This window comes from Canis lupus, chromosome X, assembly GCF_003254725.2.
Source record: "Canis lupus dingo isolate Sandy chromosome X, ASM325472v2, whole genome shotgun sequence".
NCBI lineage: Eukaryota > Metazoa > Chordata > Mammalia > Carnivora > Canidae > Canis > Canis lupus.
In genome coordinates this window covers 10,111,124-10,126,494 of record NC_064281.1, presented here as the reverse complement: position 1 = coordinate 10,126,494, position 15,371 = coordinate 10,111,124, and the positions used below count along the sequence as shown (strand labels likewise).

The following is a 15,371-nucleotide window of genomic DNA, read 5'->3' as shown; positions in this document are numbered from 1 at the left end:
ATGTTAATATGAGCCTAAATATAGGGGCACCTGGCTGGCTCAGTGGTTGAGTGTCTGCCTTCGGCTCAGGGTGTGATCCTGGGATCAAATCCCACATCAGGCTCTCCGCGGGGAGCCTGCTTCTATCTCTGCCTATGTCTCCGCCTCTCTGTGTCTCTCTTGAATAAATAAAATCTTAAAAAAATATATATTAGCCTAAATATAACCACAAATCAAAAACCAGTGATATGCAAAAAATAAAGAGAAAAGAATCTAAGTATATCACTAAAGAAAGCCAACAAACTGAGCATAGCAAGAAAAGGAACGGAGAACAACCATACAACATGTAATAAAATGGCACTAAGTACATACCTATTAATACTTACTTTCAATGTAAATGGACTAAATGCTCCAATCAAAAGACACAGGGTGACTGAATGGACCAAAAGAAAAACTCATCTATGTGGCATGTGGGTGGCTCAGCTGGCTAATAATCAATTTTATTTATTTACTCATGAGAGACACAGAAAGAGAGACAGAGACATAGGCAGAGGGAGAAGCAGGCTCCCCACAAGGAGCCCAATGTGGGACTCGATCCTGGACCCCGGGATCATGCCCTGAGCCAAAGGCAGATGCTCAACCCCTCAGCCACCCAGGTTCTCTCCTCTTACCACTTTTATTCAACCAGTACTGGAAGTCCTCGTCACAGTCACTGAAGGAGAAATGAAGAGTATCCAAATTGATAGGCAAGAAGCAAAACTGCAGATGACATGATACTACGTACAGAAAACTAGCACTGATAAATGAATTCAGTAAGGTCAAAACACTAACACTGATAAATGAATTCAGTAAGGTCACGGGATATAAAGTTAATATACAGAAATCTGTTGCATTTCTATACTTTAATAATGAAGTAGCAGAGAGAGAAATTAATAATGGCATTTACAATTGCACCAAAAATAAAATACCTAGAAATAAACTTAACAATTGAACTGAAAGACCTATACTATGAAACTATAAAACACTGATAAAAAAAAAAGAAAGATGATATGAATGAAAAGATATTTCGTGCTCATGGATTGAGAGGACCAGTATTGTTAAAAGGTCCATACTACACAAAGCAACCTACAGATTCAATGCAAACCCTGTCAAAATACCAACAGCATTTTTCACAGAACTAGAATAATACTAAAATCTGTATGGAACCACAAAAGATCCCAAATAGCCAAAACAACCTTGAGAAAGAAGAACAAAGCTGGAGGTATCCCAATTCTAGATTGCAAGATAAACTACAAAGCTGTAGTAATCAAAACAGTAAGGTACTAGCGTAACATCAGACACATAGATCAAGGGGACACAATAGAGAGCCCAGAAATAAACCTATACTTATATGTGTCAGAATATACAATGGGGAAAAAAAAGTCTCTTCAACAAATGGTATTGGGCAAACTGGACAACCACATGCAAAACAATGAAACTGGATCACTTTCTTACACCATTATACAAAAATAACTCAAAATGGCTGAAACCATAAAATTACTAGAAGAAAACACAGGCAATAATATGTCTGATATCAACTGCAGAAACATTTTTCTACACAGGTTCCTCAGGCAAAGGAAACAAAAGCAAAATTAAACCATTGGGACTACACCAAAATAATGAGCTTCTGCACAGCAAAGGAAACCAACAAAACAAAAAGGCAACCTACTGAATAGCAGAAAATACTTGCAAATGATATATCCAATAAGGGATTAATACCCAAAATATATAAAGGACTTATAAACTCAACACACACACACACAAAACAATCCAATAAATAAACGGGCAGAGGACCTGAATACACATTTTTTGGAAGACATCCAGATGGCCAACAGACACATGAAAAGAGGCTCAATATCACTCATCATCAGGGAAACACAAATCAAAACCACAAGGAGATATCACCTCACACCTGTCAGAATGGCTAAAATCAACAACACAAGAAACAAGTGTCAGCGAGGATGTGAAGAAAAAGGAACCCTCATGCACTGTTGGTGGGAATGTTAACTGGTACAGCCACTGTGGAAAATAGTATGGAGGTTCCACAAACAATTAAAAATAGAATTACCATACAATCCAGTAATTCTGGTACTAGGTATTTACCCAAAGCATATGAAAAGCTAATTTGAAAAGATACACACACCCCTATGTTTACTGCAGCATTATCTACAAGAGGTGAGATAAGGAAACAACTCAAGTGTCTTGTCAGATGAATGGATGAGGAAACTGTGGTGTAAATACACACACACATACACAATGGAACTATCACTCAGCCATTAAAAAAAAAAAAATGAGGGAAGCCTGGGTGGCTCAGTCATTGAGCCATCTGCCTTCAGTTCAGGGCGTGATCCCGGAGTCCTGGGACCAAATCTTACATTGAGCTCCCCGCAGGGAGCCTGCTTCTCCCTCTGCCTGTGTCTCTGCCTCCCTGTCTCTCTCACGAATAAAATTAAAAAAAAAAAAAAAAAAAAAAAAAGAAGAAATCCTGCCATTTACAATAACATGGATGGAACTAGAGGGTATGATGCTAAGCGAAATGTCAGAAATATCATAAACTTCACTTGCACGTGGAATTTAAGGAATAAATGGAGAAACAAAGAAAAGAGTCAAATAGACTCTTAAATACAGAGAACTGATGATTGCCAAGGGGGAGGTGGGGGGGGGGGATGAGTGAAATAGATAAAGGGGATTAAGAGTACACTTACTGCAATTAGCACTGAGAAATATATATTGACAATGAATTCTTATACTATATACCTGAAACTAATATAACACTATATTAATTATACTTCAATAAACTGTAACATCATACTCATGCAATGGAATACACAGCAATTAATATGAACTATTGCTAAAAATAGTATGAATCAGCATAAGGTTGAGAGAAAGAAGCCACACTCAAGATATATTATAGGATTCCGTGTATATAAAATGTAAAAATAGGCATTAATAATCTATGGTGCTAGATATCAGAATAGCACTTAAGACTGGATAATAGGGAAAGCTTAGTGATTGGGAGGGATACAAAGGGGGCTTCTGGGATGCTGGTATTGTTCTATTTCTTGTGGTAGGAGGTATTTCCTGGGGTTTATTTTTTGGTGGCTTATCAAGTAATATATATATAATTTCTTTTTTTTCACTTTCCTGAACTTTATTAAAGAAAAAAAACAATGATGGTAAATCTTGAGAACATAGTCAATTTTCTAGGATTCTTCCCTTGAAAATGTGACATTTGATTTCCAAACACATGCCAGAGCGTACATGGTTCCCATTTGTACTAATCAGGTGAGAAGCTGAAATCCTAAAATGTTCATCTTCAAACTTTACCCAGTCTGTGGTCTGTCTTTGGATCAGCAATAATTGCCTGAACAGCTACTATGGCTTCATTAATTTTTGTCTGTAGCTCTCTGAGCTCTTCTATATGCAGCAATTGCAGAATTTGAGCAGCTTCATTAAGAACTGCATCTCCTGTGTCAAAACTAAGAATGTGTTTATCTAGTGCAACAGGCAAGTCCTCTTTTGTTTGGTTTGCTTTGGCATCTGCATCTTGTGTCAGGCGCTCCTGTACCAAAATGCGAATTCCCTTAAGCATTACCAGGTAATCATCATGACGCTGAATCTGAAGAAGGTTAGCCAAAGCCATTACACCAGCCTTAAAATCAGGATTATTTACATCCAAATTGATCAACGGCTGGGCATTTTTAGCTGCATTGTCAGCATTCTTTGTATTATTGGGTATCAAGTCCTTGTATTTTTCAGCATTATCTCCATATTCAAGTCTAACAGCTAAACCAAGAAGCCAGTCAATTGCTTCTTGTCAATCTTGAATATTGAAAAGACAGTTAACATCTCTGAGATACTTTTCAAAGAACTTGGGCCAGTCACTGCTGTGGATGTTTCTTAAATTACCTCTGTCTTCAATCTTGTAGTGTCTGATTTTCTGGTCTTCAAGCCAAACAATAAAGTTTCTAAATTCTGTTTCATCTTTGCAGTTGAAGTCAGCCGGGTTGTGGTAGTCGAGGGCTGTCAGCTTGCGTCGGAACATGGTCCCCGCGTCTCGCTCCGGTCCCCCGGGCCTCGGCTGGGAGAGGAGAGGCGAGGAGGTGCGGGCGGCGCAGGCACCAGCGACACGGCAAAAGGGCCTATATATATAATTTTTGCATTGTATTGTTATACAATTACATTTCTACTGAAAGATATGTATATACAACAATGTTCATGATTGCACTGTCCATATGTTATTGGATTAATCAGTTATGGTATTAATTGGGGCACACCCATTAAAAAAAAATACATGCATACCATAGAGAATCTGCAATTTCAGTTCCAGACCACTGCAATACAGTGAGTATCAAAAACCAAGTCTAATGAATGTTTCCCAGTACGTTTAAAATACTTTCACTATACTTGAGTCTAAGCATGCAATAGCATTGTGTAAAAACAAAAAAAAAAACAAAACAGTGTACATATCTAAATTTTAAAATATTGCTAAAAAAGCTAGCCATCATTTGAGCTTTCTTTTTTTTTTTTTTTTTCATTTGAGCTTTCAAGGCAGTCACAATCTTCCCGGTGGAGGGTCTTGCCTTGATGTTGATGGCTGATAACAGGGCAGGGGTTGCTGGAGGTGGAGTGGCTGTGGCCAAGAATAGGACAATGAAGTCTGCCACATTTATTGACCCTTCATGATTTCTACTACATCATTTACTCAAAATAGAATCTCTCTCAAAACTGGAATCAATCCTCTCAAACCCTGCCACTACATTTATGTCATTTCAATAACCTTCACAGCATCTCCAACAGTAGATTCCATCTCAAGAAGCCACTTTCTTTGCTCATCCATAAGCAGCAAATCCTCATCCATTCAAGTTTGATTTTGAGATTGCAGCAATTCAGTCCCATCTTCAGGGTCCACTTCTAATTCTACATATCTTGTTATTTCCACCACATTTGCACGGACTTCCTCCACTGAACACTTTGACTTGAATCTCTCAAAGTCATCCATGAGGGTTCAAGGCAACTTCTTCAAAACTCCTGTTAACATGGGTATTTTGACCTCTTCCCATCAGTCACAAATGTTCTTAATGGCATCTAAGAATGGTGAATTCTTCCCAGGTTTTCAACAGACTGCTCAGATCCATCAGAGGAACTGTGGCAACTATTTCCTAAATAAGACTTGAAAGTCAAAATTACTCCTGCAGAATGGACGCTGTGTTAGCAGACATGAAAGCACTATTAATCTCATTGTACATCTCCATCAAAGACCTTGGGTGACCAGATGCATTGTCAAGGATATATTTTTAAAGAAATTTTCTTTCTTAAGAAGGTCTCAACAGTAGACCTAAAATCTTCATTAAACCATGTTGTAAATAAATAAATAAATGAATGAATAAATAAATAAATAAACCATGTTGTAAGCACATCTGCCAACCAGGCTTTGTTGCTCCATTTATAGAGTACAGGTAGAGTAGACAGTGTAATTTTTAAAGTTTTTAAGTAATCTCCACACCCCACGTGGGGCTCAAACTCATGACCCCAAGATCAAGAGTTGCATGCCCTTCTGGATGAGCCTACCAAGTGCCCTAGATTTAGCATAATTCTTGTGGGCCCCAGAAATTTTGGAAAGGTAGAGGAGTAGTGGCTTCAACCTAAAGTCAACAGCTGCATTAGCCCCTAATAAGAGAGCCTGTTATTTGAAGCCAGGCATCGACTTCTCCTCTCCAGCTATGAAAGTCCTAGATGCCCTCTCCTTCCAATATACAAGTGTTTCATCTACATGGAAAATCTGTCCAGTGTAGCCACCTTCAGTAGTCACCTGAGCTGATCTTCTTCTGGGTCACCTGCTGCTTCCCCTTGCACTTTGAGGTTACAGAATCTGGTTCATTCCTCAAACCTCACAAACCAATCTTGTGAGCTTCCACCTCTTGCTTGGCAGCTTCCTCACCTCTCTCGGCCTTCATACCATTAAAGAGAGGTAGGGCCTTGCTCTGGAGTAGGCTTGGACTTAAAGGAATGTTCTAGCTTCTTTGATCTTCTGCCCAGAGCACAACAGTCTCCATGTCAGCAATAAGGCCGTTGCACTTTCTTACCAGTTGTGTGTTCACTGGGGTAACCCCTTATGTTACCTTTAAGAACTCTCTTTTGCATTCACTACCTGGCTGTTTGGCACAAGAGGCCTAGCTTTCGGCCTGTCTGGGCTCTCAACATACGTTCCTCACTAAGCTTGGTCATCTCTGGCCTTTGGCTGAAAGCGAGAGATCTGCGACTCTTCCTTTCCCCTAAACACTTAGAGGCTATTGTAGGGTTATTAATAAGCCTCACTTCAATATCTTTGTGTCTCAGGGAACAGAAAGGCTGGAAGAGGAAGATGCGGACGATGGCCGGTCGGCAGGGCAGTGAGAACAGACACAATTATCAATTAAGTTCACCATCTTACATGGGTGGGGTTCGTGATGCCCCCAATTACCCTAATAACATCAATGATTACTGATCACAGATTCTATCAAAAGTTTAAAACATTGCAAGAAATAATAAAATGTAACAGACACAAAGTGAGCAAATACTGTTGCAAAAGCAGCACTGATAGACTTGCTGGACACAGTGTTGCCACAAACTCTCAATTTGTAAGAAATACAGTATCTGTGAAGTATAATAAAAAGTGAAAATAAAATGAGGTATGTCTGTACTCTTAAGTGTTGGCAGGGGAATGGGGAAATAGGCATGCTCATTCACTTGGGAGAGATTTTGTCAGGGTTTACATACGCTCAAATGCACATCCCCCTTTGACATTGTCATTTCCACTTCCCAAAGTTTACACAGCTAGACTTCCAAGGGGCATAAAGGGTGTACTACTGCACACTGATTGCTTCCAACAGCAAAACACAGTAAGATGATGAAATCTTCACCAAAGGGGGTTAAATACACGCTTTAAAAATAATTAGTCCGAATATACAAAGATTCATTGGTAAATAAAATAAGTTGCAAAACAATACAATCCCATTTAGGGTTATAGGTTTTTTTTTTTTTAATTTTTATTTATTTATGATAGTCACAGAGAGAGAGAGGCGCAGAGACACAGGCAGAGGGAGAAGCAGGCTCCATGCACCGGGAGCCAGATGTGGGATTCGATCCCGGGTCTCCAGGATCACGCCCTGAGCCAAAGGCAGGCGCCAAACCTCTGCGCCACCCAGGGATCCCAGGTTATAGGTTTTAATCACACGGATTTTCACCGTTATAAACTAAATTCTGGTAGGAGTAACAAGAAACTATTCATCCTAGGTATCAGTGGAAAGGCAGATGAGAAGATATGAGCAGCAATTTCCAGTTTTCTTTCACTTATACTTTTCTGAATAGTTTGAAACTTTTTTTTTAAAGCCAGGAGTATAAATTAGAAGTTTCTAGTTTCTTAAAACAGTTGGAAGTACTCGGCTTCTGCATCAGCCAACCTAAAGGCCTTTTTTGTTTTTTCCTCTTTTCTGAAGAACTGAAAATCTGTTTCTCCCTTCCTCTAATGTGACCTACAGTCTGTTCTTTCATATTCGTTGCTTGCAATGCCTCTTTGGCTCATCCACTGATCTTCTCCTGACCTTTTTTCCAATCTGCTTGTTCTCTCCTCACACCTTCTTGCTCAGGCATGTCTGCTCTGCCTCTATAGAAAAGCTAGACATATTACAGAAATTTTCTTCAAGATCCTGTAGTAGATAATCTTTTGAGATGTGTTCTTTCCCCATCACTCGTTCTAGGTGAGGAATGGTCCTTTTCCAGTTCTGGAGTACTGTTCACAGGCCCGTAATTAGTTCCACTTCTCCCCTCTCCATATATATATATATATCCCCTTTAAGAAGGAATTCTCTAGTTTCATTTATTCTATTTGTTTACATTGGTATGGGATCATGAGTATTTCGTACATTGCAATTCAATTCCTATATGATTATGTAACATTTTATATAATCCAGTATTTTACTTTGTTGCTCCATTTGTTCCAGCTTTGGCCTTTGGAAGGTCTTTCAGTTCTATTTTTGTTAATGAAGCATTTCCTTTCATCTGGCATTATAAAAGACTCCAGGCTCATCTTGTACATTCTCTGCCCCAGTCCTGGAATCAGCCACTGCTCCAGGTAGCCCTGGTTCCTATTATTATGGAATGGTATTGGAAACCAAATCTTAATGTTCTGAACTGGGCACTAGGTGTGCTCATTTGTTACTGGGGTGTCATTGCTTCTAGGCCCTCTCAGCCTGCAGAACAAGGAAATTTGAGTGTTCTAATCTGTGTAGATACACATGTCTATAAATATCTGTGTATCCTTTGCACCTATATTAAGCTAAACCTAAGCTTATACTGAGGGTTCCAACAAATCCATTACCACATGGATCATTCTAGCTGCTTCTCCTTATTGATCTGTGAAATGGTGCCTTAACAGGGAAAAACCCGGCTCTCACCCTCTACTATCCATTTAATTGTTCAGTTCCAGCATACATGTATGATGGTTTCCAAATTGTTAACCACTACCCCATAAGAAGTAACTAGCACCCTAAATATAGTGCCTATATATGGTTTCATTTGCTTTTAGTCTTAGTCTTCATTTCCAAAGGTAGTCAGCTTGCATCTTTTCTTCCCCATTCCCCAGTGAGACTGTCAGATGGTTTTGTTAGTTTGTAGGCCATCCTGGGATCACCTGACCTCCTCCATTTGCATATATGAAGGTTCACCCTTTGTACTATAGAGTTCAACAGGCTTTGACCAATATTTAGTGCTATATATCCCACCATCATAGTATCATATGAAATACCTTCATGACCCTAAAAAAAGATTCCCTGTGCTTCACCTAATCAACCTCCTACCCCCTCCCTCTGAGTCCCAGGCAACCATCGATTCACTTACCAGCTCTATAGTTCCACCTTTTTCAGAAAAGTATATATATATATATGGAGTCACATACTAGAACCCTTTTCAGACAAGCCTCTTTCACTAACTATGCATTTAAGGTTAATTTACATATACATACAAGTTTTTTTTTTTTTTTTTTTTTAAGATTTACTCTCGAGAGATAATGAGTGTGCTAGCAGTGGGGTGTGGGGGGTGGAGACAGGAGAAAGAATCCCAAGCAGACTCCATGTCAAGAGTGGAACCAATGCGGGGCTCAATCCCACAACTCTTTGGCCACCATCTGAGCCGAAGCCAGGAGACGGACACTTGACCAACCATACCACCGAGGCACCCCAGATTTATATTTTTGCATGGATTGACAATTCATCCCTTTAGCCAAATAGTATTCCATTGTCTAGATGTACCACAGCTTGTTTATCCACTCACCTACTCAAGGACATTTTGGTTGCTCCCAATTTCGGGCAATTATAACAAAAAAAAATATTTGCTACAAATATTTCTATCTGGGTATCTACATGGACTGAACTTTTTCAAATCAGTTGGGTAAATAACTAGGAGCATCACTGTCAGATGGTAAAACTATGTTTAACTTTTGAGAAACTACCAATCTCCCAAAGTGGCTATACCATTTTGCATTCACACTATCAACGAATGAGAGGTCCTGTTGCTCCACATCCTCACCATTTGTTGTAAGTAGCCTGGATTTCAGCCATTCTAACAGGAATATGGTGAAAGCTCTTTGTTGTTTTAATTTGCATTGCCCTAGTAACAAACGACCTTGAACATCTTTTTGTATGCTTATTTGCCATCTCTGTATCTTTGGTGACATGTCTGTTCAGATCCTTTACCCATTTTTTTCCCCCAAGATTTTATTTGACAGAGAGCACAAATGGGGGGGGGGGTGGCAGGCAGAGGAAGAGGGAGAAGTAGGCTCCCTGTGGAGCAGGGAACCCCATGTGGGTCTTGATCCCAGGACCCTGGGATCATGACCCAAGCTGAAGGCACTTAACCAACTGAGCCATCCAGGTGCCCTTTATCAATTTTTTAACTGGGTTGTCTCTTTACTGCATATATATATATATATATATATATGTATTTTTTTTTTTTGCCGTTTTTTTCTGTTGAGTTTTAAGTGTTCTTTGTGTATTTTTGATACAAGTCTTTTTATCAGATATGTCCTTTGCAAATATTTTCTCCCAGTCAGGGGCTTGTCTTTTCATTCTCAGTATCTTTCAGAGCAGATGTTTTTGATTTTAATAAAGTCTAATTGGTTAATTTTCTTTCATATACATGCTTTTGGTGTTCTATCTCATCGCCAACCCCAAAGTCACATTTTTTTTTAATGTTTTCTTACCTAAGTTTCATAGTTCGACATTTAAACTTATAACTTGTATGAGAACTAAAATAGACGGTAGATCTAAGGTCTGTGTCTAGGTTCATTTTTGTGTATGAGTGCCCCAATTGTTCCAGCACCGCAGGTGGAAAAGACCATCCTTCTTCCCGTGAACCACCCTCACCCTTTGTCGAAAATCACTTGACTATACAGTTGACCCTTGAACAACACGGGTTTTATATGGGGATTCTTTTTAAATCAATACAAGACAGTATTGTTAACCTAGTTTCTCTCTCTCTCTTTTTTTTTTTAAGATTTTATTTGTTTATTCATGAGAGAGAGAGAGAGAGAGATGCAGAGACACTGGCAGAGGGAGAAGCAGGCTCCACGCAGGCAGTCCGACACAGGACTCAACCCCGGGTCTCCAGGATCAGGCCCAGGGCTGAAGTCGGCGCTAAACCGCTGAGCCACCCGGGCTGCCCTTCATTTTAATTAATGACATTCTCTTCTCCAGCTTACTCTGAGAGTACGGTATATAATTCATTTAGCACACAAAATATCTGTTGACAGTTTATGTTATCAGTAAGGCTTCCAGTCAACAGGCTATTAGTTTTTGGGGAGTCAACAATTCTACATGGATTTCTGACTGCGTAATGGACATGGTTGGGAGGGTCAGAGCCCCCAACCCCCATGTTATTCAAGAGTCAACTGTATTTGTCTAGATTGACTTCTGGGCTTGCCCGTTCTGTCCCACCGATATATGTAGCTATTCTTTTACCCATCACAGATAAGGGTTTTAAGTTCCAGAAAACAAGGAGCCAATGTCCAAATTCTCTGCACAGCTTTTTTTCCAGCATTATCTCTGAAAAGTTAGGGGTGGAAAGGATGGGTAAGTGGAATCTAGGGGAAAAGTAGTATGGCCATTCAACAACCCAGCACCCTTGAATACAGATACAATAAAATAAAACTACGGGTCTCTGTTAGGGCATAAACAACAGTTAGGTACAATATATCTCCCTACATATTTTCCGATGTTCTCAATTTTTGAATCAGAAGCCACAAAATTTTAAAGTTATTTCATTTTAAAAATAGCTGTTTTAGTGTTAGCAAAGACTTCTACCCAAATCTTGCCATGAGGATGCCTACCATGTCTGCTATCCATAGTTTTTCTGAATTTCAGAACTTAAACTAGGATGCTGGGTAAAGCTGGTAAGAGCTGTTCACCACATGTCTTTCTGAACCAGAAGCATTTGAACAGAGTGTATAAAGGCAAAAAACTATTTTTAAAGATAACATAAAAAAATAAATAAATAAAGGTAACATAAAATACCAGTAAGTGGATTATTTCTTAATATCCCTTTAGGCCTCAAGTTTTCTTCTGAAAAAATAGTTAAGCTACATATATCTACACCTTATATCTGTGTCCTGCCCAGTAGGATATGTGGCTATTTAAAATCTAAGATGCAGTTCTTCAGTTACACTAGCCACATTTCAAATGTTTAATAGTCACATGTGGCTAGTGGCTACTACATCAGATAGCAGATATAGACGTTCCCATCATTACAGGGAATTTATATTAGATGCTACTGCCTCTATATTCTATACAGAATATAGAACCACTTACCATACTGAAGTTCAATTTGGATGTCCTATGCTGCAGGTACTCTGGAAGGTCTTGTGATCATATTTACTCATCCTCTGGTAACATTACTCCCAAGAGACTAGGTAATTAAGTCATAGACTAATGGTTGCAGAAAATAAGTACTCAAATGTTTGCTGAATGCTAAGTTCTAAATGAATGCCCTACTGGGGATGGTAGCAATACTGGCAACAAAACCCAAAAGCACACCAACACAGAAGGGCTGCTATATATTGTTACAGATTATTTAAAATAGACCTAAAGAATATGTATTACAGGCAAGTTACCAGTTTAAGTTCATGCTACAAAGTCCATCATCAAGCCCAGCCCATGGTATGGCACCCATGGCAGTTATGGACTCTATGAAGGTTATCAAGGCCAAGATTAAAGCAATTTATCAGGCTCACATAAATACTTAATAAAAATATATATATATTTAACACTTAGTACTGACCAGATACCTCATTCTTTAAGCAAATATTAATAATCTGTAAACTACTTGAGGGAGAGGTGTGGGATACAAAGATACCTAGCCTTAACATTGTTAATTTGTGTGTGTGGAAATGTTCCCAACAATGGCTGTCTTTACAAAAAGTAGCTTTCAAATCATTTGTAGGGCTTTAACAACTTCTGTCTCTTCTTTGAGTAAGAGCAATTAAGAAGAATGAAACTTGGGGAAGTGATTTACATTGTCAAATTGGATGAATTGTTCTATTTATTTAAAAGGTAAGGTACTGGGATGCCTGGGTGGCTCAGTTGGTTGGATGTCTGCCTTCAGCTCAGGTTGTGATCCCAGGGCCCTGGGATCGAGCCCCGTATCATCAGAGGGGTGGTGACCCTGCTCAGTGTGGAGTCTGCTCCTGTCTCCCCCTCTGTGTTCTCTAATAAATCGATCTTTAAAAAAAAAAAAAGATAAGGTATTGGGGTGCCTGGCTGGCTTAGTCAGTGGACCATGTGACTCTTGATCTTAGGGTCGTGATTTCAAGCTCCATGTTGGGTGTAGAGATTACTTAAGATCTTTTTCAAAAGTTAGATTAAAAAAAAAAAAAGATAAAAAGGTAAGGTACTGTCACAGCATGGAAAAATAAAAAAAAAATAAAAGAAAAAAAAGAAAAATCAAATTCATATTAAATTCCGTACTCATATCCCTCAAGATTATTACTTTCATAGTTCTGCAGGAAAAAGTACATGACAAAAATCTTGCTATTTCTTTTTTATAAAGATGAAGGCTCCTACCTTTGTTTTCTTTATCAAATCCTGAGATCTGTTAAAAGAAAATATTTCATCTTTATTCAACTGTTCAGTTATAATTAACAGACCAAAGCAGATTATAAAAACTAAACAATCTTACCAGTGATTTGTAGAGACTGGATTCAGGGTTGATTTTAATGAGTTGTAATAGATCTTGCATAGTAAGTACCTTAAAGAAAAAAAATTAGACTTTTTTACATCGGTGTTTAAATGATAAACTAGGAGGCTTCTGAAGACAATTATGCTTTGGATTACATTTAAAAATTTATAACCATGCTAATAATGTAAAATTGAAGCACTTTCTTATATTATTAACATATTAAAGTCACAAGGATAAAAATTTTTTTTTAAGATTTTATTTATTTATTTATGAGAGAGAGAGAGAGAGGCAGAGACACAAGTAGAGGGAGAAGCAGGCTCCATGGAGGAAGCCCAACATGGGATTTGATCCCGGGTCTCCAAGATCACGCCCTGGACTGAAGGTGGTGCTAAACTGCTGAGCTACCCAGGTTGCCCAATATTTTTCTTGATCACCTAATTAATCTCCAAATATTTCATAGTGAATACTTCTAATATGTCTAAATGGCTAATACCTTACAGAGTATAAACACACAAATATCTGATGAACCAATGAATACATATATAATTTCCAGGGTCTCCTAACTGCAAGAAAGTTTTTAAAGTATATTGCTTCAAAATATAAATGAAGTTTTATTGTCTTTACAACAATGAATAACTAAAGCATACACAAAATAGTTTTAAACATTTTTGGGTCACTATTCTTAATATATATTTATACTATAATACTTATTTTTACTAAGTCTACCCAGAGAACATTGATAGGTTTTCAAATGGTTTTCCTTTATTATTATTTTTTAATGGTTTTCCTTTAAAGAAAATATTCTGCACAGCATTTTAGAGTAGAAACCTTTAAGTATGTGGACTGGATTAACTACTACTGTAACAACTAAGTAATTCACTATTACTCATGCAATAAGCAAAATTCTAAAACATACTTGGAAAGTTAGGGGCACCTGGCTCAGTTGGTAGAACATGTGACCTTTTTTTTTTTTTTTTTAAGATTTGAGAGAGATTACAGAAGCACAATGGTGGGGGGGCATGGGGAGAGGGAAAAGGAGGCTCCCTGCTGAGCAGAGTTCAATGTGGGGCTCAATCCCAGGACCGTGGGATCATGACTTGGGGGGAAGCCAGATGCCTAACCAAAATGAGCCACCCAGGTGCCCTGAACATTTGACTCTTGATTTTGAGGTTGAGTTCAACCCCCACATTGGGTATAGAGTTTACTTTAAAAAAACAAAACAGGGGATCCCTGGGTGGCGCAGTGGTTTGGTGCCTGCCTTTGGCCCAGGGCGCCATCCTGGAGACCCGGGATCGAATCCCACATTGGGCTCCCGGTGCATGGAGCCTGCTTCTCTCTCTGCCTATGTCTCTGCCTCTCTCTCTCTCTCTGTCTGTGAAATAAATAAATAAATAATAAATAAATAAATAAATAAATAAATAAATAAATAAATAAATAAGAAACCTTAAAGACTGATGGACCAAATAAGAATTCCTAATGTTGATAAAGAAAATTTGGTTGTTAAGAAATAAATACAGCACATTTGAATTTTCAAATACTAACGTTGTTCTTATTTTCTTAAAACTCCTGAATATGAAACTTTTGGTCAATTATAGACAAGGAATAAAAATACAGTAACAACACCAAGAGTTAAACTATGGACTTTAAGGGCACCTTGGTGGCTCAGTTGGTTAAGGCTCTGCCTTTGGCTCAGGTCATGGTCCTGGGGTCGAGCCCCACATTGGGTTCTCTGCTTAGCAGGGAGTCTGCTTCTCCTGCCTCCCCCTATTCCTGCTCTCTTGCATGCACATTTGTGTGCTCTGTCTCTCTCAAATAAATATTTTGAAAAATAAATGAAAATAAACATGAACTACAGGTGGTAAGGTGTGACAATGTAGGGTCTATTGGAAAATTGTATATAATGGGGGCGTGTAGGTGGCTTAGTTGGTTAACCATCAAACCCTTGATTTCAGCTCAGATCATGATCTCAGGGTCATGAGATCGAGCCTTGCTCAAGGCTCCACAATGGGTGTGAAGCCTGCTTAAGATTCTCTCTCTTCCTCTTTCTGCCCCTCCTTGCCTCCCTCTCTTAAAACAAAAAAAAAAATCAAGTATTTAATTAAAAAATGTTGCTAGTAGGGGAGGCTGTGCATGAGTGGGAGCAGGGA

At 38.7% G+C, this 15,371-nt stretch overlaps 1 protein-coding gene and 1 pseudogene across 6 annotated transcripts in view; both read right to left on the bottom strand.

The window, feature by feature from the left end:
- OFD1 (OFD1 centriole and centriolar satellite protein) overlaps window positions 1–15,371 on the bottom strand; it is a 53,892-nt gene that overhangs the window by 32,118 nt on the left and 6,403 nt on the right. For all 6 annotated transcript variants that reach the window (XM_025436792.3, XM_049107870.1, XM_025436780.3 and 3 more), the window contains 2 exons: window positions 13,225–13,293; window positions 13,110–13,137 (listed from right to left, as the gene is read on the bottom strand). In XM_025436792.3, coding sequence (XP_025292577.1) covers window positions 13,110–13,137; window positions 13,225–13,293 — 97 coding nt within the window. The remainder of the gene's footprint in view (window positions 1–13,109; window positions 13,138–13,224; window positions 13,294–15,371) is intronic.
- Window positions 3,175–4,063, bottom strand: LOC112653039 (RNA transcription, translation and transport factor protein-like; annotated as a pseudogene).